The 23363-nt window shown below is 39.1% G+C and overlaps 1 protein-coding gene across 3 annotated transcripts in view; it reads right to left on the bottom strand.

The window, feature by feature from the left end:
* Nucleotides 1-352: 352 nt before the first annotated feature.
* The window catches only part of KCNN2 (potassium calcium-activated channel subfamily N member 2), a 325278-nt gene continuing 302267 nt past the window's right edge, over nucleotides 353-23363 (bottom strand). For all 3 annotated transcript variants that reach the window (XM_030869859.2, XM_060296128.1, XM_060296129.1), the window contains 3 exons: nucleotides 10204-10331; nucleotides 3861-3930; nucleotides 353-953 (listed from right to left, as the gene is read on the bottom strand). In XM_030869859.2, the coding sequence (XP_030725719.2) occupies nucleotides 666-953; nucleotides 3861-3930; nucleotides 10204-10331 (486 nt within the window). In that variant the 3' untranslated portion in view covers nucleotides 353-665. The remainder of the gene's footprint in view (nucleotides 954-3860; nucleotides 3931-10203; nucleotides 10332-23363) is intronic.

Genomic DNA, 23363 nt, shown 5'->3' with positions numbered 1-23363 from the left:
TAAACTGGGAATAAAATAATTCTTGAAAGCATCTGTGCCCCTAGTTTATATACAGGCTTTGATGTAACAGCATCACTTTCCACATAATTTGGAAACAAACTGAATTAGAAATGAGACATGGGGGACTCAAAAAGAATAGTAAGCTGGCTGGGTCAAATGGTTTTGACTATAATATTTCATAATGAGAGAAAAGTCTTAGTGACTAGGGTATGGAGTAATGGAAAAGTTTCTTCCAATTGGCAAAGTGGGAAATAAAAACGATCAACATGCATCGGGTGATAATCAGTCATTTCACCTTGAAAATAATGTGAAGAGTGAACCTTTAGACATCTCAAGTGACCAAACAAGTATGTGCAGAAATTAACTTTTTTTTTATTATATATCATATAATGTAGTAGTAAAGTCTGAAGTGCATGAATAAAAAGTTAGTGAAATTACAGGAGGAACAATCTATATAGCAATAATAGGTGCATTCCCTGTGCATCTGAAAGAAAAAAAAAAGAGTTTTCACTCATTTTGGCCTAAAACTTAGTGTTCAGGTTCCCAGGATTCTGACATCAGAACCCGGATAACGCTGATTAGAACCATAGGGGCTTTACAATAAAAGCTAAAATATTGACCATATGATGGCAAAAAGTCTTATTTTGTGGTTAACTGATTCTCTTCTAGCTACTCTCTGATGAAGTTGGTGGTGCTGTAGAGGAGGACCGCCGCCTCCTGGACGAGGACCGGGACCGCTCAGCATCGTAGGGGACATGCTTGTCGTAGTTCTCCATCTGAGCCTCAAGGAAATCTCTCTGCTGCTGCCTCATGGTCTGGCTTATGAGCCCAGGTAGGGCATGGATGCTACCAATCAAAGTCTCCAATTTGGTTTCCAGGGTAACGATCCTCTTCTCAAAGTCTTCACTCCTTTCGTTTAAGTCGGAAATCATGTCATACATGATGTTCTGGGTCTAGAAAACAGGATTGAGAGAATAGAGAGATGAAGAGCGAAGTTTTAATTCACTTGCCCTCGAAGCAAACTATCAACTCTCAGAGCTTGAGGGCTGGTCTCCTTTCGGTGACATGCAATGCAGCAGTGGGGTCAGCTAACTGAACACTTGACCTGGCAAAGCAAATTCAGTGTGTCCGTTCAATGCCAGGATTTAGGAAAGAAAAGATCTTAGGCCTTAATTTGATCCAGCTGCAGAAAATGGTGTGCAGGTACTGCTGGTGGTATGTCCAAGGATTTTAGGTGGTGTGCAGGTAGACAAACACGTTTTGATTTCATATTTATGTATATATTCTAATGGTTGTTAGAAAAGTTAGCATGTCAAATTCATTTTGCAACATGTAATACTAATTAGGGCAAGGCTGATTTTTAAAAACAAGCCGATTTAAAGAACAATACATAATAGTACAGATGGTATTAGGATGTAGCAGAAATTTTGAGCGTGGAATATGAATGAAGTTTAGGACAAACTGATTTGATCAAGTAATTTAGTAACTTAAAGCAATTAATATCTTTTTGCTCTCCTATGTTCCAAATTACAGGCTCTCCATTGGGTCAAATAGCATTTTTATAGATAACTGCTGAGAGAATAAAAGTTAGGGGAGACACTAAAGTTACCAATCCACCTTGTTGGCTATGGCTGAATCAGAACTAAGTGGTTTGAAATAGGAAAATGCTTTTGGTGCCCTAGAGAATTTTGCAATTGGTTGTCCTTATCAAAGGGTATTCATAACTCTGACACCCAGTTATAGTTCCGGAAATAGCCAGGAGACGGGGAAAGAAGACCTCAGGGCTGATCAGCTCAGAGCCAGAGAGGGAAGGGGGTGCTCAAGAAGGGAAGGCTGGAGACATTAACCTTAGCCCAGTGCAGCCTTTCCCAAGCCTAGACCCCTTTGGCTAAGCCTGCCCTCCTGTCTTATTTCCCTCTATAATATGTGCTCTTATCCTGCTTAACAACCTCTTAATGGTGATAAATGATGATGAACTGATTAAATAAGGGAGTTAGTGTTCGGAACACAGGCACCTCCTTTGAGTTTGGCCAGGAAGACAGAGTGCATTAACTTTATTTTTACTGTTGATACATAGTCTTGAGACTATATGAGCAACATCCATTCATTCAGAAACCCTTATGGCATGGATAGTCCTGCAAACATAATAATAAGCACGGCGCTAAAGAAATAATTGAGAGGCTTCCCTGGTGGCGCAGTGGTTAAAGAATCTGCCTGCCAATGCAGGGGACACAGGTTCTAGCCCTGGTCTGGGAAGTTCCCACATGCCGTGGAGCAGCTAGGCCCATGAGCCTGCACAACTACTAAGCCTGCACTCTAGAGCCCGTGAGCCACAACTACTGAGCCCGCGTGCCTAGAGCCCGTGCTCTGCAACAAGAGAAGCCACCACAATGAGAAGCCCATGTACCACAACGAAGAGTAGCCCCCACTAGCCGCAACTAGAGGAAAAAAATCCCACGCGCAGCAACGAAGACCCAACACAGTCAAAATGAAAAATAATTAAAAGATACAGCATCTTGCCTCATAGATATATAATTTTACTTCAAGAGACTATCTATTATATATAATAGTATATATAATATGTATTTATATATGCTATATTACATATAGTGAAATGATATATAATATATATATTATTTTCAAGGGGTCTCTTATTTTTTCATAAAAATACCCAATTTCTTTTATCATTCGATCTAGGAGTGGTGGAAGAACCTGCCCCATCTTTGTCCATGATGTGTCCCAGTGAGAACAATGTGTGTAAATACTGAGCACATCTTCAGGCCTCGTATGTGTGTGCTGCCCAGCCTAAATGAATGATATATGATCTCCCAGGGGTAAGTCATTAAATACTTCACTTATCATCTTCTATGTATAAGATATCAAATATTCATCTTCAACATATTTATACAGTATGTATTATTGATATACATTAAAAAATGAATATAATTAAGCGCGTTATTTCATGGGACTAGGACAAATGGATGTAATTTTTGGAGAATATACTGGAGGCTTTATAAAGGACATAGCAGTTATAGCAAACAAACAGCAGAACACAGGTCCAACAGAGAGTTGCCTCTTTCAAAGGATTCATGTTAACAGGCTCAACACTTACATATAAATCTATTCTAATGCCTCCTATAGAATTTAGAACATTGAAAGGTAACGTTGTCATTATTGACAAATATTCACATTTTGAAAGTGGACTTCACTTGAGAGGAACAACCAAAAATAAACCAGATAAAGCGTATAACTGATAGAAGAATTGGGGATTATTAATGTCCTTTTAAAAAGTGGTATGAAGACCTTGAATAGTCAAAACTATCTTGAGAAAGAAGAAAGGTGCTGGAGGAATCAGGCTCCCTGACTTCAGACTATAGTACAAAACTACAGTCATCAAGACAGTATGGTACTGGTACAAAAACAGACAGGTAGATCAATGGAACAGGATAGAAAGCCTGTTGCTTAAAATATATAAAAAATAATTTTATTGATGAGTCCTATTTAGCCCTGAACCTCATAGTAAAGCCTAGAATGTGGTTCTGCTCTCATAGAGATGAGACTAAACTACATATAAGCATTCCCAAAGTACTATCTCATAGTCCACTTACGTTTCTTACTGAACTTCCAAATCACTGCAAGTAGGAAAGCTTTTAGAATGGGGTTGAACAATGTAGGTAGGGAAAGTGCATATTAAGTAAGAGTTTCAGAAGAATTCTTATAAGTTGGGCCATCATGTCAGCATAGTTTGTTGGTTGATTTGTTAAATAAGTTTGGGGTGGCCTCCTCCTGAAGCATTATTGATTTCTATGCAGTGGTTAGTTCCAATAGATGCAATCATGAGGGCTGAGACCCCAGCTTACCTTTGCCAGGTCCACCAAGGTATTTGCTTGATCATTCAGTTTCCTCTGCTCCATTTTTACACTTCTTAATCTAAAAGACAGGATCTGAAGTCAGAAAGGTTCCTTTTCTTCCCTACGACTATCGTAAGCCTTCCAAAGAGCATGCACAAAATTGACAAGAGCAAATAACTGCATGGATAATGCCTTGAATATTTGGCATAAAGTCCAAACTGGTTATGTATCTGGTACAATGAGAAGCATGCTTCCCCAACACCGCAAAAAGGAAGGGAGAGAGAAAGAGATGAGGTGTCCTTAGGACAACTATTTACTAGGTAGTTAAAGTTCAACTGAGAAAGGCTCATAAGGCTTTAACCATATGAGAAAAACCAAAACATTCCTTAAAGACCCAGTATCGTGACAAATAGACATAGGAAGAAAAATGCAAAGCAACTGGAATTTTATCAATGTTGGAAGCAGTAAGCACCTTCCTATGCCTATGTGACTAGATACAGGTGTTAGCCCTATTTAGTCTGAAATGGATTGGGTTAGGTATTTGAACCTGATGAAACACAGTGATAAGTGAGATTCTCATTAGCAAAAATAAAACTTTTATTCAACCAGCAGCAAGATAACTCAAAACACATAATTCTCTTATTCGTCATTGTATTTCACTTGACTTTTACCTTAAACTGCCATTGAATTTGAAGGGAAGCCAGACCATTTCCTTGGGAGAACTTCCTTTAATTTTTATTCTAGATAAAGGCACAGGACAATTAAAGTGTCCGACAGGTGGGATCTCTTCTACTGGTAAAGTTACCTTTAGAAACTTTTAAATATCAATGTGTGTATCTGATTGACAGTCAAAAAGCTGGTTTTCTTAAAGACAAATTCTGAATGAGTACCTACTATTCCTTAACTTATTCACAGTAATATTTCAACAAACATTTACTCAGTGCTTGTTATGTAGCAAGAAATTAAGATTTTCCAACCAGAGAAAAGTAGTTGATTGTCCTTTAAGCCAACAATTCAAAGCCATGCTCCAAAAGAGAAGCAGGTCTCTCTGAGCTGCTTTGTGAAAAACCCACGCTAACCTTATCACTTTGATGACGAGTCCTTTGCAAAGTATAGTGTTAATGTTGGAGAGAGTACGCTTGAGTATGTCCCAATTTAAATGAAAGGTAATTGGTTAAAGGGATAAAAAAAAATTCACAGGGCAAGATTTTCCTGCCAGGGAGATTTTTGTAACACATGTTCACGATGCTCAGTGATCCTGTTCTGAAATGTGGATATCCAATATGTCACCAAATCTGCTCCACAGTGAAGAGACAGTGCCTTCTGCCAGTAAGAGTTGAACTGACACCTGCTTACAACATGATCTTTAACAGTCTAAAACAGTTTAAGGTTAGAACTTGTGATTGTGACTATGTGTTTCTTTATTAGAAGACTTGGAACTAATTTAACTGGCTCCTTTTTATGTTATTATAGTGATGGAAAATGTTTCAGTCTAAAAGAAATTTACAAACATATATTTAAATCTAATATGTTGTTGAGAAATGTTTCTCTAAGTACTTACAAGGGTTACAATTCTTGATGTGTGCCTTTTAAAAACAAGTCAAAAAAAAAAAACCAAACACAACAAAAAAAAAACAAGCAAAGCAACTTTAAACATGTGTGGGTCATTACAGAGAAATGTACTAGAAAGACTAAGTGTCAGACATGTATTCTGTCCGCCTTGGCCCTAACCTGACATTCAGTTTCTTCATGTATGAAAAGAAGAGAGTTAGATTAGGACTTTGTTTTTGAAGTGCTGGATTTATACCAACAGAGGTGTTCTAGATGACTAAATGATACTCAAACAAGACATTAACCAATACTAGAACAGATGGAGAGAGAGTTATTCCCTTTAATTCTCTTCCAATTCTTGATTATTATAAGAAAAATGTCTCAGGCTAGTCCTATCCTGTTTTTATCTCCTAACAAACACCTGCTCTTCCCCTGTTTTTAAAAAAAGAGGGAGGAGAATCTCAGCTCAGAGCTTTCTGCAGGCAACAGCTTGTGGCTAGAATTCAATACCAGTGTTTCAATTGTCGACTGATGTTCCCTTTACCTCACTCTCCTTGCTGGGAGTGATATATTTTTAAATCCACTTATGATAGGGATTTATCATAAGCTTTCTTTTCAAATTTAGGTAAGTCATAGCAGAGCTGGCACATGAAGTTCGGGGACACCGGAGCGGAAGCCTCCAGCAACTCGTGAGGGCAGCACGGCCCTGAGCCCTACTAGCCTGGTTGAACTGCCTGAAAGGTAGGAGAACTGGTACAGAAAGCCTACGTAAGCTGCAGCTGCCAGAATAAAAGGTAACATGCAGTTGTGTTTTTCACTTCTTCCCCCCACCCGCCCTCACCCCCAAAAAAGAAGAATAAGAAACATATGTTGATTTCTTCCTTGTGAACTTCACTTATCACAGGAAAATATCATGATTTTGGAACACATTTCCATAGCAGCAATCAGACTACTAAAATTCACAAATAAAGGATCCGCTTGGGTGCATGCAGCCAGTAGAAAATTCTGCGAATGTTGAGAGGAGCGGCTCACACAACTTACTTCCGAGCTCTATTTTCATTTTGTTGAAATAAAAAGACAAAACAAAAGAAAAGAAACTGTAAAATATTCTGGAACAAAATAACACAGAGTGGTGTTCATTCATGCACAGGGGGCTCGATTCATTAGCTGGAAGGTCCTGTTAAGATTCTGCAGGATTTTGGCATATCGATCAGAAAGAAATGCTATTCCATTATGTTATCATCCTTCTGCATCGCTACTCTACTTCCCCACCTGAAAGCACATAGCTTCCTCCAGAACTAGAGTTCGGAAGGAAGAAGTTGTGTAAAGTCATCTTGGCCTCTTTGAAACATGATGTTCAAGTAAACAATAGGAGACATTTTTGCCTAGTATCAAAAGATAATATTCTAAACAATAGGATTATAATTTTTGGAGGGGGGTACGTCTTTTCCAAGTTGGTCTTTTGAGAAGCCGGGGCTATTGAAGAGCCTGGTCTTCTGACAGGGGGTTAACCTAACACTCTCTGTTATAGACATCACATTTATTGGATTTCTTGGCTGTGAGACAAGTTCATGTTAATTGATGGGTCTCTAGCTGAGACCGAAGAATGAGAAACTGTAAAGTTGATACCAGAAAAAGTGGTAAAAGTTACAGAAACAGAATGCTTCATGGCACTAAGTGACGATCCCCAAAGACAGCTACGTTACTGAAGAGAGGACACAGGCCTGCAGAGTTAGGCATCCAACAGAGACTAGCAAGGTCATGTGTCCGGGAGAGAGGCTGGGAAAAGAGAAGGAGAGTTGAGATAGAGGAGGCTGGTAGAAGGGGGAGAGAGCTGCTGCAAAAGCTCTCTGGACAAATCAGAGGAGAGCAGAGGCCAGGAGAGCTCTAGCAAGTCAACTGGTACATTTTCCCTCAAGTGGCAAGGTCCGATTTCACCTGGTGCTGCCTGACAAGGCTGGGGCAGTAAAGGCAGTAAAGGCCTTGCCCTTAGGAATCGAGCCCTGTGTGCTTTCATGTATGGCTTCACTCATTAAGTTCAGTGAAAGATAATTATGCATAATTAGCATAATCTATCCACACCCAGCCCATCTACTTTTCACAAAGTATAAGTACCCTCCCACCTCAAGGAAACCCAACAGCCCCAAGACTAATTTATAAAACAATTCAGAACATTTTTGCGTTGCTTAAAGCTCATCTACTTTAGAAGTACACAAGGCTACAGAAGAAACAATGAGAAATGTCTGAAAGAAGCAGAAGAATCACGTGTGGTTTCCTCTGTTACTCTACCCAAAAACAGCATGCTGAACAACCCATGTAACCTACACCACGAAACCCTTCAGATCATGTCAGTACAGCTTGTAGCAATATGCCAATGGCCTAGGGACAGTTTTTACACTGAGTTTCACCAAAGATTTTTTGCCTTTTTTTTTTTTTTTTTTCGGTATGCGGGCCTCTCACTGTTGTGGCCTCTCCCGTTGTGGAGCACAGGCTCCGGACGCGCAGGCTCAGTGGCCATGGCTCACGGGCCCAGCCGCTCCGCGGCATGTGGGATCTTCCCGGAGCGGGGCACGAACCCGTGTCCCCTGCGTCGGCAGGCAGACTCTCAACCACTGCGCCACCAGGGAAGCCCCTGCCTAACATTTTATTATAAGAATGTTCAAACCTAAAGCAAAGTTGAAAAAGTTTTATAATGACCACCCATAAATTGTCCCCCAGGGTTTTGAGTGTGAATGTATTCCACACTTAAGAGTTCTATGACAATTTATATAAATATAGAAATACCCACTATTTACACATGGCTACAGAATTATATGACAAAAATTGTCAAAGCGTTTGCTTTTTTTTTGGTTATAAGGAAATTTATCAATGGCATCAAAGGCAAGTCACGTTTCATTACATATTGACCAGGTAAGTTACACTAACAGGAAGGGACACAAATACAATCCTGGAGGAAATGGGATGTGTGGATGCTCAACCCAAAGACTGACCCACTTGCCTACTTCCACGTCATCTCACATCCTTTCCATCCTGGGACACCACATTTTCTCACACCCGCAAAGGTAAGTATTCTTTTTAATAGATCTGAACAATATAGGTTAGTATCGAAACATACAAAGAATGATTTCTCCACAGTATACCATGTGTACGTCTTGTATGAATGTTGCGGTTATTGTGTTGTATGGTTTGGGGGCTGTAGGAATGATCACTCTACCAGGAAATTTTACCAGGTGACCCTTGAGGGAGAGGTAAAGGCTCAGCATCTCTCAGGGGACCCACTCTCTTAGGTCTAAGCTTCAAGGAGTCAAGATGTGGAGGCAAGTGGTCCTAGGTGGTGGCACCTGGTTATAAAGGTAGCTGTGAGCTCCAGGGAGCGAATTCCTGCTTGTGAGCCAGATCGAACACAATGTTGCTCTCTGTGTTTTTCACTTTTACTCTCTCCCAGACTTTGAAAGAGTACTCGCTTAAAATTCTTTTCCTTATATGGGGAAAATGCATAGTTGTGTGTCCAGTCAAGTCACAGAGCTAAAGGAGAAATAATGTCACTTTGGTGTTGGTGGCAGCAAGGGAAAGAACATGTGTGAATTGCTAAGAGTAGCAATGAGGACCAGCTTACTCTACCATATATGCAGAGTCTCCTATTTTAGAGCTCAGGGTGCTTGGATTTTATTTTCATTAAGAAAGGTAGCAACTTCTATACAAGTACATGTATGTCTATAATTATAGACATATTCCACATTTTCAGTGATACCTATTTAAGAAGGAGAGTGGATGGCAGATGAAGAGGTGAAAGATGAATGCTTGGTGATTTTCAACGGGATGTGAGTGTAATATACATATGAATTCCCTAAATATGTAAAATTAACACTTCAGCCTCAGAACTTCCTGTCTGCTGTACTAATTAGCTCTAAGAAAACACATCTCCCTTTATAATCAGGATACCTAGTATTTACCTACCTTTCCACGATTACCCTGGTAGGTTGCATGAGAAAAGCCACTTTTCTGACCCTCAAAATGTGATGCGTCTGCCCTGCCCCATACAGAAATGGCATTAAGAGCAAGGCTGCATGGCATCATAACTGACACCCGCATAATGTACTTACGGTAAGGATGCTGCCAGCCTGGGGGAGAAAGACCTGGTGCTTTCAAATTATCATTGAAACTTGCTAGATAGAGATTTGTATTTTACAAATCTATGATGGTAGGTATAACAATAACAATAAAATGGCACGAAGGACTTAAACAAATTGAATAACAGTGGCCTCGATGAAGTCAGAATAATGACTGCAAGGCCTATAGGAACTCTAAACTCTATAATGAACACATAGCATCTAGAAAATCCCCCAAGTTCTGAGTGAAAACTAATTTAAAAATTCGAGTATTAAGTCAATTGTACGTACTACCTTCACATAAAGATGCTTGGCAGTATGTTAATTTCTTTAAAGAGTCTGTAGTAGATACAAACTAAACATCTTAGAGCAAACTATATGAGTAAGTAAATCAAGAAATACAATTTTAACTAAAATTATTGCTTCTATCTAAAAAAAGAAACTGAATAGACCCTTTAATTAATATATTATGCGGCTATTCTCCCAATAATAAATGATTTTTAACCATCAAATGAACTGACAAATGAAATCCTGAGAAAAATTATGGAATTATTAAAATGCCAAATAACGTCTTCTGGGAACAAACATGATAATGTTCTCTTTTTCCCTCCCGCATGAAAGAAGAATAAGCAGGTGCAAGAATTAAAACCCAGAGATACAAATGCAGAATGAAAGAGGAGAATGGTACTTACTGATGAATAGCTTGCAAGAATTTCCGTTGATGTTTTCTGACTTTTGCATGATCTATCTTTTTTACTAGCTTTGTATTTTTGTAAATTAGCCATGTTTCCCTGAGTACATTGGCAGCTGCGTTTTTCACCTGTTAGGAAAAGAAACAAACACAGCAGTTGATAAATTCCAGAGCAGAATCCTTTGCAACTTGGCTGGCTGTCATGCTCTTCATCCCAATGAACATGGTAAGCTCTAGCTCTGTTTAGTAACTGTATCTCAAAAATTTTTTTCTTGACTCTGTGCCTGTCTAAAAGTACCTGTATCTGTCTGGGAATGCTTACCTTGAAGTATGAGGGGCTAATGATCTCTTTCACGGCTAACTTCTACTCTAACTCTACCCCATGAGGAACCTTTCTTTTTTTTTTTTTAAATCAAGAGGTGCTGCTTTCTTCACCTTGTATCGCAGTTGCTCTCTCCATGTTCTTCGTTTTCCTGGAGAAAGGCAAAGTGCCAGAAGGCCAAGGTTAACCCTGTCCTTTGCAAGCTTGCTCGGCATTTCTGGCTGTGCACTACAGGAAGGGCATGTTTCCCCTGCTGAATGTACAAGAAGACCCAGTCATCCAGCCTCCCAGGGTGACTTAGCAAATTGCTTGTTAGCACACTTTAATCAACTGACAGAGAGTCTGTGTTGTCATGATTTTGTTGGTAATTTAAGTACACTGCGTTTCACATGGACAGGACAAACCTAAACGATAAAGGCATGAAAGTAACACTGCCAAGACTTACTGCAGCTGATGGAAGGTGTGAATACTTCCTAGTGAGACTTCAGTCACTTGCTTTCTTGACACTTTCAAGTCTTCAAAGATTCCTGCAAGTTGGTAAGTCCTCTTCCTTGCTCACAAGACAAGAACTGATGACCCAGAGCTTTCACTTGTGCTTGTTGTTAGCTACTTATTCTGGGAAGTTGAGTCATTTAATTCTTTTGAGTGATCGATAAAGGGTGTCTCACAAGGGGAGCTGCAGGCTAGAGGGGGGCTGGGTGGAGGAAGACAACTTTTTAAAGACAGGCAGTGTGGTGGGGTAAGACAGAACAGTGAACTGGGCTGCAGAAATGGGTTCTAAGTTCTTGACTGTGGACCAACCAAGTCAGGTCAAGGAGACAAGCTAACCCGGCAGGATTTTAGTTTGCCCTAACATGAGAAGGTTAGAGAGAATTATTGTTAAATTCCTTTTCAGCACTTAGATTTACAATAAGGAAGAGTATTATAATTTACCAAAACTATGGCCCAAGTATGTATGTGTATTTTTTCACTTTAGCAGAGAAAACATCAGGTTGGGTGGCTGAGGGTGAACCCTTTTTCATGGCGCTGAGTTTTCTTTTTGAGTGAAATTGTATGGCTAGAACCCACTTTAAGAACATGGCTGGTTTCTGAAGACTGCTTTTAGTTGTGACTTCCTCTGGATATTCATTAGACTCTGCATGGAGAACATTCTCCAACCAACAGAAAGACGAAACACGGGGTGTTGAGCACCAGCGGTGCGTGTAAGTGACTTGTCCGCAGTGAAGTGTAAGTGACTTGTTCCAGTGAACTCTTGCTCTTCGTTCTTATGGAATCATTTCTCTTCCTCACAAGGTAAGAGTCACCATTCAGAAGGCTCTTCCATCTGACACTGGTCTCCTTTGCAAAGGTAAGGAACTGGATGTAGTGTAATTTGCTGAGGTTGGAGGACCTTGCTTTTATTTTTAATGAAAACATTTTTATTTTATATCGGGGTATAGTTAGTTGATTAACAATGATGTGTTAGTTATGGGTGTACAGCAAAGTGATTCAGTTATAACCATTCAAGTATCCATTCTTTTTCAAATTTTTTTCCCTTTTACGTTATTACAGAATATTGAGCCGACTTCCCTGTGCTATGCAGTAGGTGCTTGGCGGTTATCTATTTTATAGGCAGTAGTGTGTACATGTCAGTCCCAAACTCCCAATCTATCCCTCACCCCCACCCTTTCCCCCTGGTAACCATAAATTCGTTCTCTAAGTTGCTGTTTCTGTTTTGTAAGTGTTTCTGTTTTGTAAATAAGTTCATTTGTATCATTTGTCTTTTAGATTCTGCATATAAGCGACATCATATGATGATATTTGTTTTTCTCTCTCTGACTACTTCACTTAGTATGATAATCTGCAGGTCCACCCATGTTGCTGCAAATGGCATTATTTCATTTTTTAATTTATGGCTGAGTAATATTCCATTGTTTATCTGTACCACATCTTCTTTACCCGTTCCTCTGTTGATGGACATTTAGGTTGCTTCCTTGTCTTGGCTACTGTAAACAGTGCTGCAATGAACATTGGGGTGCATGTATCATTTTGAATTATGGTTTTCTCTGGGTATGTGCCCAGTAGTGGGATTGCTGGGTCATATGGTAGCTCTATTCTTAGTTTTTTTAAGGAAACTCCATACTACTCTCCACTGTTTTACCAATTTATATTCCTGCCAACAGTGTAGGCGGGTTCCCGTTTCTCCACACCCTCTCCAGCATTTGTTGTTTGTAGACTTTTTGATGACGGCCGTTCTGACCCGTGTGAGGTGCTACCTCACTGTAGTTTTGATTTGCATTTCTGTAAATAATTAGTGATGTTGAGCATCTTTTCATGTGCCTCCTGGCCATCTGTATATCTTCTTTGGAGAAATTTCTATCTAGGTCTTCTGTCCACTTTTGGATTGGGCTGTTTGGTTTATTTTTGATATTGAGGCACATGAGCTGTTTGTAAATTTTGGAGATTAATCCCTTGTCAGTTGCATCGTCTGCAAGTATTTTCTCCTATTTTATGGGTTGTCTTTTCGTTTTGTTTATGGTTTCCTTTGCTGTGAAGAAGATTTTGAGTTTAATTAGGTCCCATTTGTTTATTTATTTCCATAACTCCAGGAGGCAGATCAAAAAAGATTTTGCTGCAATTTATGTCAAAGAATGTTCTTCCTATGTTTTCCTCTAAGAGTTTTACAGTGTCTGCGCTTACATTTAGGTCTTTAATCCATTTTGAGCTTATTTTTGGTGTTAGTGAGTGTTCTAATTTCATTCTTTTACATGTAGCTGTCTAGTTACCCCAGCACCATTTACTGAAGAGACTGTCTTTTCTCCATTGTATATTCTTGTCTCCTCTGTCATAACTTAATTGACCATAGGTGTGTGCGTTTATTTCTGGGTTTTCTATCCTGTTCCATTGATGTATATTTCTGTTTTGGGGCCGGTACCATACTGTCTTGATGACTGTAGCTTTGTAGGAGGACCTTGCTTTTAAAGAGAGAGGAGTGGGAAGTGACTAGCCAGCACTGCCTGGGGTTGGGACAGGCCCTTCCCTGCCAGCAAGGAGAAGGGCTGGCTACTGGAGGTCTCAGCTCTCTGAGCAGATATACTGCCTGGAGGGCTGGTAAGGGCCCTGGTATATCCTCCCTCCCTGGTTTTATCCGCTCAAGACACAGAGTAAGAACCTAGAACACAGACCAACGAGGCACCGAGAAAACTGGGTAAGAAGTGATGAGACAAGAACACAGCAGTTCAACACAGCAATTAATTTTGGTTTGGATTCTCATCTAAAGTCTATAAAATTTTCAAAGGTGATCCAATGCTTGTCCTTAATGTATTTTAAATGATTCTTTTTCTTTGGGATGGTGGGGGAATGACTGGAAGGGCGTAGGGAACCTCAGTTTCAGAGTGTACTGCAGTGGGCGATAACCCCTGGACCTTATATTGTAGGATTCGTATTCACTAAACATGCAATGTAGATGACAGGCTGAAAAATAATTGACTCCTCATCTGAAAATGAAATCCCTACAGCTGCTTTTAAGAACTGTGAAATATATCCATTTATGGCGAAACATCCCCTTTCTAACGAAAACTCCCTTTCAAATACAGGAATAAATCTCTCAAAGCATCTTATTTAACTGCTACTTTTCAATACAGCAGAAACAAAACAATACATCCAAACATAGAAAAACTTATCCTCTACTGATAATAGTAGATTTTTTTCCCTCGGTTACTCACAGGGTTGAAAGGGAACAGAAGACAGTGTGGAAACACCTCAGTGTTTTACAGGTTTGAAGGACGGGAATTGTTACATGAAAATGCTAATCCAAACTTACAGGAAAAACAGGGGAGAGGAGAAGTAGGTCTGCGCATTTGTGATCACTGAGGTGAAAGTTTACTTGCAGTTAAGAACCCTGCTCTATAGTCATGTAACAATGTAACTCTGGAGCCCCTGCTCCACTTTCCAGGGCATTTACAAAGTTTTAGAGGTCACGTCATTGTTTCTCCCTAGCTCAGTGCTTTTGGCATAGCTGGTACTAAAACGTGTCTATGGTGTTAAATTTGGCACCACAGTAATTTGTATCATAAAAACTTCTAATCATAACCATAGATGCATATTTATCAACCAAAGGACCTTCCTGATACGAAGGGTGTACAGGTTTAAAGAAGAGACCTAGGATCTAAAGGGGACAGAGCATTTCCATTTATTAATTCAACAAATTTATTGAGTCTCTATCACTTGCTAGATAACATGAGAGTTGGTACGAAGGATTCACAGATATCTCTCAATAATTAGTAGCTGTGTTATATGTTGCCAATTAATGGCCCAGTGCTACTCTGAAATAATAACTTATTTCTTCTACTTCACAGAACAAGGAAAGTGAAAAGTGGGCCCTTTCTTAACAGGAACCTTCTCTTCCTCTCTCCATTTCCTGTACCCCCAAAGACACAAACAGGGAAAAAGGAAAATAAGAACATTTGTTCTACCTCACTAATTGACATGTATACACTGCTATATTTAAAATATTGATAGATAACCAACAAGGACCTACTATAGCACAGGGAACTCTGCTCAATAGTCTGTCATGACCTAAATGGGAAAAGAATTTGAAAAAGAATAGATACATGTATATGTATAACTGAATCACTTTGCTGTACATCTGAAACTAACACAACATTGCAATCAACTATACTCCAATATAAAATAAAAATTAAAAAAAAAAATTATGGGCTTCCCTGGTGGCGCAGTGGTTGAGAGTCTGCCTGCCGATGCAAGGAACACGGGTTTGTGCCCCGGTCCGGGAAGATCCCACATGCTGCGGAGCGGCTGGGCCCGTGAGCCATGGCCGCTGAGCCTGCACGTTTCGGAGCCTGTGCTCCACAAGGGGAGAGGCCCGCGTACCGCAAAAAAAATATTAGTGGTCAACTCAAATGCAAGTCTTTTATCAGAAAAATTTTGAAAGGCATAAAATAATCAGGAATATTTGAGAAAACAAAGGCCCTATAAGCCATTTATACTATTAAAAGTAGTAACAGTCACTAGATGCCTTCAACCCTCTTTCATAGGTATAAAGGACATGACATGTTATATTGCTGGCTCCTAGGTAAAATAAATATATTTTTTATGTGAAACAATACTTTCTAAACCACAAAAGCTCTTAAAGCTGATTATGATACATACAATTAGAGTTATTTAGCAGGCTACTTTGTTTATAGATTTCCTTTGCTTTTTACTACTTTCTTTTTCTTCCTCTTGCTTCTCCCTTCAGAGGCTTTTCTGAGGCAGAAGAGTTTCTTGCCTCTCATTCTGATAATTACAGTAAAATGTTGCTCTATATGCTGTGGGTGATGCCTGGGGGACAAAGTCAAGGCCACTAAGCCTGTGCAGCTTAGTAGGACATCATGTGCTCTCACTGCCCCTGCAGCAGCGGGGCTGGATGTGCTCAGGGCACCAACCTTTCTTGCCAGCCCAGTTCTCCTTGAGACCAGGTACCTGTGGCGGGGTGGATGGAACAAGGCAAGGTCAAGGGTTCCATGCATTTATATTTTAACCCACTGGGATATGTAGCCAAGCAGGATATAAAAGTTACACAGTAAATCCTCTAGAATTTCTGTTCACTTGTTAAGAGATATGCAAGAAACAAAATTACATAATTACATATAATTACATAATAGTGTTCTTATTATGGATCTTATTGAGAATTCTTAACAGGATTGGAAACACCCACAGTGGACATTAATATGTATAATTATCCTTCATGGTACATCTAGCAACTTTAAATATTATGCCTGGGTTCTCAAAGTTTCTTTCCAAAATGAAAGTAGCCAGAGAGCCAAACTCCAAGATTTCTTTTTGGTTCAAACCTGAATGAATAGTAATAATAATATATTTCCTGAAGCTTTAAGCATGGTAAACACATTGCGGCTGTAAGGTCATATGCTATGAATCGATTAAATAGCTGGCTCTGTCTTACTAAGCCTACTGATAAGTTATTGCTATTATGCTTTGATTTTGGAATCCTTAGATTATTTAGGTTGCATGGACCTATTGGCCATTTTTGAATTGCAGTGTCATGTAAACTTTTGGAATTATATAGGACAATCCTCCATTAATGCTAGTGCCCAGTGAATTGTGTGTTCTACTTTCAAACATAGTATTTTATGTGGTTAATGTAGTCCCACAGAGAAATGATTTCTGTATAAAATTGTTCCTCAAACTTTGTACATGGTGGATAATTTTTCATGGACATTGTTCAGTTTAGTTAAAACACACACTAGAAGGCTTGGAAGGTTCCATTTCTTCCTGGAAGAATAATCTATCATTTAAAGAAAAGCAATATGAATGTTAAAAAAGTCATATTAAGATTTCAGAATGTCTGTGACCACTATTCCTGTTGACCATCAAAAAACTTCGATGTAGTGTTTCAGGGGATATTTTCATTTTTAATCTGTCCTCTTAGTAACTATGTATGGCTTTTAGGTCCTTGTTTATTCTTGGTTATTATCCAGAAATTATTTTAGATTTTTTTTCTTCAAAAATTCCATAAATAACCAAATGGAATCAATGTATAAAATAATACAGAGAGAACCATAAAAGGGCTATTATTTTCATGTTATATTGAGTATAATAACGGAATGGGAATCGTAAACCAGAAATTTATGTTTGATTTAAATTTATGTTTGATTTTAATGCCATTTTAACATTTGCTTTGGTACTTAGTGACATTTTGCCTATAAAAATAGACCTGTCATCAAGCCTGCTCGAGTGTCTTTCTCAGACCTATTAGAGACCCTGTTCGCAAGAAATACTTCAAAGGAGCTGCGCTTTTAAGCAATAGTAGTGAGATAACAGAATTAATAAAGCATCATAAGCATGATGGAGAATGTGAATTTTGAAACTAGAACAGTACTTTTTACTGAAAAAGCTTTCTACCAACAATATGACTCCTAATTCAACATCATCTACAGGGAGTTTATCAAATGTATACAAGAACTTACGACAGAAAAGCAGTAACATCAGAAAACCTGATGATTGATTGGGGAAGTGAGTTCTAGTCCCAAGAACTAAAGGAAGGTCATCTAGATCCATAGATCTTTCCCGCCAAGCAGGTAGAAACAGAACTTTCATCTGATTTACTGAAGGAACAGCATTATAAAAGCTTAAAATTATCTGATCCCTGGAATATAGCAGTTAACTCAGAACCCTGACTACATTAGGTCCAAGTATATTTTTGTGAAATGAATACATTATTCCCAGGAAGAAGATGACAATAAATTCAGGATGGTCAAAGAGTATCTGTTAAGGGGACTTGTCCCCGTCTCCAAATCTTTGGGGAATAACGAGCAAAACCAGTGGTTCTCACTGTAGACGTTTTGTCCCTTTAGGAGACACGTGGCAAAGTCTAGAGGCAATTTTGTTGTCACAAGTTAGTTAGTTAGGGGAAGTGCTGCTGGCATCTAGCTTCTAGTGAGTGGAGGCCAAGGGTGCTGCTATACATGCCGCAATGCACAAGAAAGTCCCATACAACAAATGCCCAGCCCAAAAGGCCAATAGTGCTGAGGTTGAGGGACCCTCAGCTAAAGTAGCTAAACTGTAAAATCAACCTGGAGTGTCTCCTGAAAGAAACTGGGAGACTTCTGTGATTCTCACATACATCCTCATCAAAAGCAGTATACAACAATGTTAAATGGTAGATTTTTAAATCAAAGCCCTTGTCTTTTCCAACTGCTAAAATGTTTCAATAATAAAGATATAGAATATCAATATCCCAAGGTAAATGTAAAGAAATTACTTTTTTTTCCTTCTCAAAATAAAACATGGGGAAATCTGTCTAAATGTGCTAAGTTGTTTTTTAAAAAGTTTTCATTATGTGGATTTTGTCACCAGTTTTTTTTTCTATTGAAAAGATTTCTCAATACATGGATATATGTGGATTATACGCTGTTGTAAGGTATTTTTCTACATAGTATCTTAAGTGTGGCATTAACTTAATTCCTGTGAAAACATAATCTTCATGATAAAATTATCTGGCTTATACAAGGGACTTTATGGAAGAGATTTTTTTTGATATTGCACAACTTCTGATCCTTAAGATACACGAAACATGTGCTACAATTTTGGATTAGATGTGGACTAATAATGTAATGTGCACGTATTTTCGTTTCCTAGGATATCTTTGAGGGTTACAAGAACCCCAACCTTCAACTCAGCTCTTTTACCTCTCTCCTTCCACCCTCTGTGTGCTTCCCTGTAACATTTAGAAATGTTCACGAATTTAGAGAATGAATTCAGGAACTGAAGAAAATGAGAGAAACCTGTGTAAAGTAGAAGACATTCCAAAGTGGTAAATCCAGGTTGAAAGCATGGTGGCAACTAAGTGTCTTTGATCATCTAGAATTGTGTGGACCTACTAACTGCAATGAAGTCTCAAAATAGTGTCTGATAGATAAGATGTAGAGTGAGTAAAAACACTACAATTAGAATGCTGCTTGAGACCTCTCTTGATTCTTTTATGGGTAAAGTATGACAACGTATTTTGTTATTTCAATGGCAGACCGATCAGATTCCATGTTGAGGAGTGGTTATATAGCAAGATGACTGCTGTAAAATAATTTTGTTATTTTGGTGTCTCAAGTGACTATGAAGAGAGGCTAAAAATTTAGCGTGATACAAATCTTTTTCTTTGTACATGGGATACCTAGCCTCTGGGTCTTGGCTTCCACATTTGTATAATGGCTATGATCCTAGCACTTCACTCAGAAAGTTGTAAGGATGAAACAAGTGTGCCAGCCAGCGCTCTAAGGTGACATGCTTAAAGCAGTGGCTGGCACAGAGCGAGGGCTCTGTAAAAACCTGTGATGACTGTTTTCTCCTGTCTGGATGCCATACCATTTTCAACATCTCTCTACCCCTACCTTGGGGTCCTAAAGGTAGTGGTTTTTTTTTGTCTTTGCAACCCCAGTCTTTACAACAGTGACTGTCTCACAGAAGCTCAGTAAAATATCAGTTGAATCACCTTCCCATACAATTTTTTATAATACACGGATGGTATATTCTTTCCTACTCAATCCAATATTGGTCTCCTCTTGCAGGCTGCAAACTTAAATGTTAAGTATGCCTCTTTTAGCTTTATGTGGTTTATTTTTATACTTGAGTAAATACCAAGGTTTTCCAATTACTTCCTGACTGACCTAAAGTTAGGAAGAGTTTATTCTCAATGTGAAGAAATGGAACTGACTCCAAGAATGCCTTCACTTTAAACCATATCATTTCAGCTTCAAAGTAAAAACTATTATTGTCCAACACTGAAAGAAACCAGGCGCCCCGGACAAGATGGCAGAGTAGAAGGACCTGAGCTCACCTCCTCTCACGAAAACACCAAAACCACAACTAACTGCTGAACAACCATCAATAAAAAAGGACTGGAACCTACCAAAAAAGATATTCTACTTCCAAAGACAAAGAGGAAGCCACAACAAGATGGTAAGAGGGGTGCATTTGCCATACAATCCCACTGGGTGGGTGACCCACAAAGTGGAAAATAATTATACTGCAGAGGTTCTCCCACATAATCATATCACAGAGGTTCTGAGCCCCACATCAGGCTCCCCAGTCTGCAGGACTGGCATCAGGAAGAGGAGCCCCCAGAGCATTTGGCTTTGAAGGTCAGTGGGACTTGATCACAGGAACTCCACAGGACTGGGGGAAGCAGAACTGCCACTCTTGGGGGGGTGCACACAAGGTCTTGTGCACACTGAAACCCAGGGGAAAAAGCAGTGACTTCGTTTGAGCCTAGAGCAGACCTACCTGCTGCTCTTGGAGGGTCTCCTGGGGAGGTGGAGGGGCAGCTGTCGCTCGCTGCAGGGAAAAAGGACACTGGTGGCAGAGGTACTGGGGAGCACTCATAGGTGAGAGCTGTCTTGGAGGCTGCCACTTTTGATGCCAAGACCTTGCCCCACCCAAAAGCCTGAAGGCTCCAGTGCTGGGACACCTTAGAGCAAGAACACAGCACCACCCAACAGCAGACAGGCTGCTTAAAAGCTTCCTGAGTGCACAGCTGCCTAAAAATACACCCCTTGATATGGTCCTGCCCACCAGAGGGACAAGACCCAGCACCACACACCAGTGGGAAGACACCGGAAGCAAGAGGAACCATAATCCTGCAGCCTGTGGGACTGCAAACACAGACAGATAGACAAAATGAGATGGCAGAGGAATATGTTCCAGACAAAGGAACAAGATAAAACCCCCAAAGAACAACTAGGTTAAGTGGAGATAGGCAAGCTACTTGAAAAAGAATTCAGAATAATGATAGTAAAGATGATCCAAGATGATGGAAAAAGAGTGGAGGCACAAACCTAAAAGATACATACAGGAAATGTTTAACAAAGATCTAGATAAACAAAGAACAAATAACCAGAGATGAATAATACAATTACTAAAATGAAAAAATACATTAGAAGGAATCAGTAGCTGAATACATCAGGCAGAAGAACAGATAAGTGAGCTGGAAGACAGATGGTGGAAATCACTGCGTCAAAGCAGAATAAAGAAAAAGTAATGAAAAGAAATGAGGACAGTCTCAGAGACCTCAGGACAGCAGTAAATGCACCAACATTCACCTTATAGGGGTCCTAGGAGGAGAAGAGAGAGAGAAAGACCCTGAGAAAATATTTGAAGAGATAATAGCTGAAAACCTCCTTAACATAGGAAACACTCACTGAAGTCCAGGAAGTGCAGAGAGTCCCATACAGGATAAACCCAAGGAGAAACACACCAAGACACATAGTAATTGAATTGACAAAAATTAAAGACAAAGAGAAAATATTAAAAGCAAGAAGGGAATCCCCATAAAGTTATCAGCTGATTTCTCCACAGAAACTCTGCAGGGAGTGTCATGATATATTCAAAGTGATGAAAGGGAAAAAGCTACAATTAAGAATATTCTATCCACCAAGGCTCTCGTTCAGATTCAATGGAGACATGAAAAGCTTTGCAAACAAGCAAAAGCTAAGAGAATTCAGCACCACCAGACCAGCTTTACAACAAATGCTAAAAGAACTCTAGGTGGGAAAGAAAAGGACATAACTAGAAACAAGAAAATTACAAATGGGAAAGCTCATCAGTAAAGGCAAACGTACAGTAAAGGTAGGAAATAATCCACACACAAATATGATATCAAAACCAGCAAGTGTGAGAAGAGGAGAGTTCAAATGCAGGATACCGGAAATGCATTTGAAACTAAGAGACCAGCAACTTAAAACAATCTTATAGACTGCTATATCAAGACTTCATGGTACCCACAAACCAAAAACCTACAACAGATATACACACAAAAAAGAAAAAGGAATCCAAACACAACACTAAAGACAGTCATCAAATCAGAAGAGAACAAAGGGGGAAAGGAAGAAAAAAGACCCATGAAATTAATCCCAAAACAATTAAGAAAATGGCAACAGTAACATACATATGGGTAATTACCTTAAATATAAATGGATTAGATGCTCCAAGCAAAAGACACAGACTGGCTGAATGGATACAAAAACAAGACCCACCTATATGCTGTCTACAAGAGACTCACTTCAGATCTAGGGACACATACAGACTGAAAGTGAGGGGATGGAAAAAGATATTCCATGTAAATGGAAATCAAAAGAAAGCTGGAGTAGCAATTCTCGTATCAGACAAAATAGACTTTAAAATAAAAGACTCACAAGAGACAAGGAAGGACACTACATAATGATCAAGGGATCAATCCAAGAAGAAGATATAACAATTATAAATATATATGCACCCAATGTAGGAGCATCTCAGTACACAAGGAAAATGCTAACAGCCATAAAAGGAGAAATCGACAGTAACACAATAATAGTGGGGAACTTTAACACCTCACTTTCAGCAATGGACAGATCATCCAGACAGAAAATCATTAAGGAAGCACAGGTCTTAAATGACACATTATATCAGATAGACTTAATTGATATTTATAGAGCATTCCATCCAAAAAGAGCAGAGTACACTTTCTTCTCAAGTGCTCATGGAACACTCTCCAGGATAGATCACATACTGGGCCATAAGCCCAGCATTGATAAATTCAAGAAAGCTGAAATCATACCAAGCATCTTTTCCGACCACAATGCTATGAGATTAGAAATCAACTACAAGGGGGGGAAAACACTATAAAAAACACAAACACATGGAAGCTAAACAAGTGTTACTAAACAACCAATGGATCACTTTAGAAATCAAAGAGGAAATGAAAAAAAACCTAGAGACAAATTAAAACATGATGATCCAAAAGCTATGGGAAACCTTTAACAGAGAAGTTTATAGCAATACAATCTTACCTCAGGAAGCAAGAAAAATCCCAAACTAACAACCTAACCTTACACCTAAAGCAACTAGAGAAAGAACAAACAAAAATCATAAAGATCAGAGCAGAAATAAGTGAAATAGAAACAAAGAAAACAATAGCACAGATTAATAAAACTCAAAGCTGGTTCTTGGAAAAGATAAACAAAGTTGATAAAGCTTTATTCAAACTCATCAAGAAAAAGAGAGAGAGGGCTCACATCAATAAATGAAATGATTGAAGTGAAAAAGGAGACGTTATAATGGACACCAAAGAAATACAAAGGATCATAAGACTACTACAAGCAACTATATGCCAATAAAGTGGACAACCTGAAAGAAATGGAAAAATTCTTGAAAAGGTACAATCTTCCAAGACTGAACCAGGAAACAATAGAAAATATGAACAGACCAGTCACAAGCACTGAAATTGAAAGTGTGATTAAAGAATGCCCAACAAATGAAAGTCCAGGACCAGATGGATTCACAGGCGAATTCTATCAAACATCTAGAGATGAGTT

The sequence above is a fragment of the Globicephala melas genome, chromosome 3 (genome assembly GCF_963455315.2).
Source record: "Globicephala melas chromosome 3, mGloMel1.2, whole genome shotgun sequence".
Taxonomy (NCBI): domain Eukaryota; kingdom Metazoa; phylum Chordata; class Mammalia; order Artiodactyla; family Delphinidae; genus Globicephala; species Globicephala melas.
This window is presented reverse-complemented; position numbering and strand designations above follow the sequence as displayed.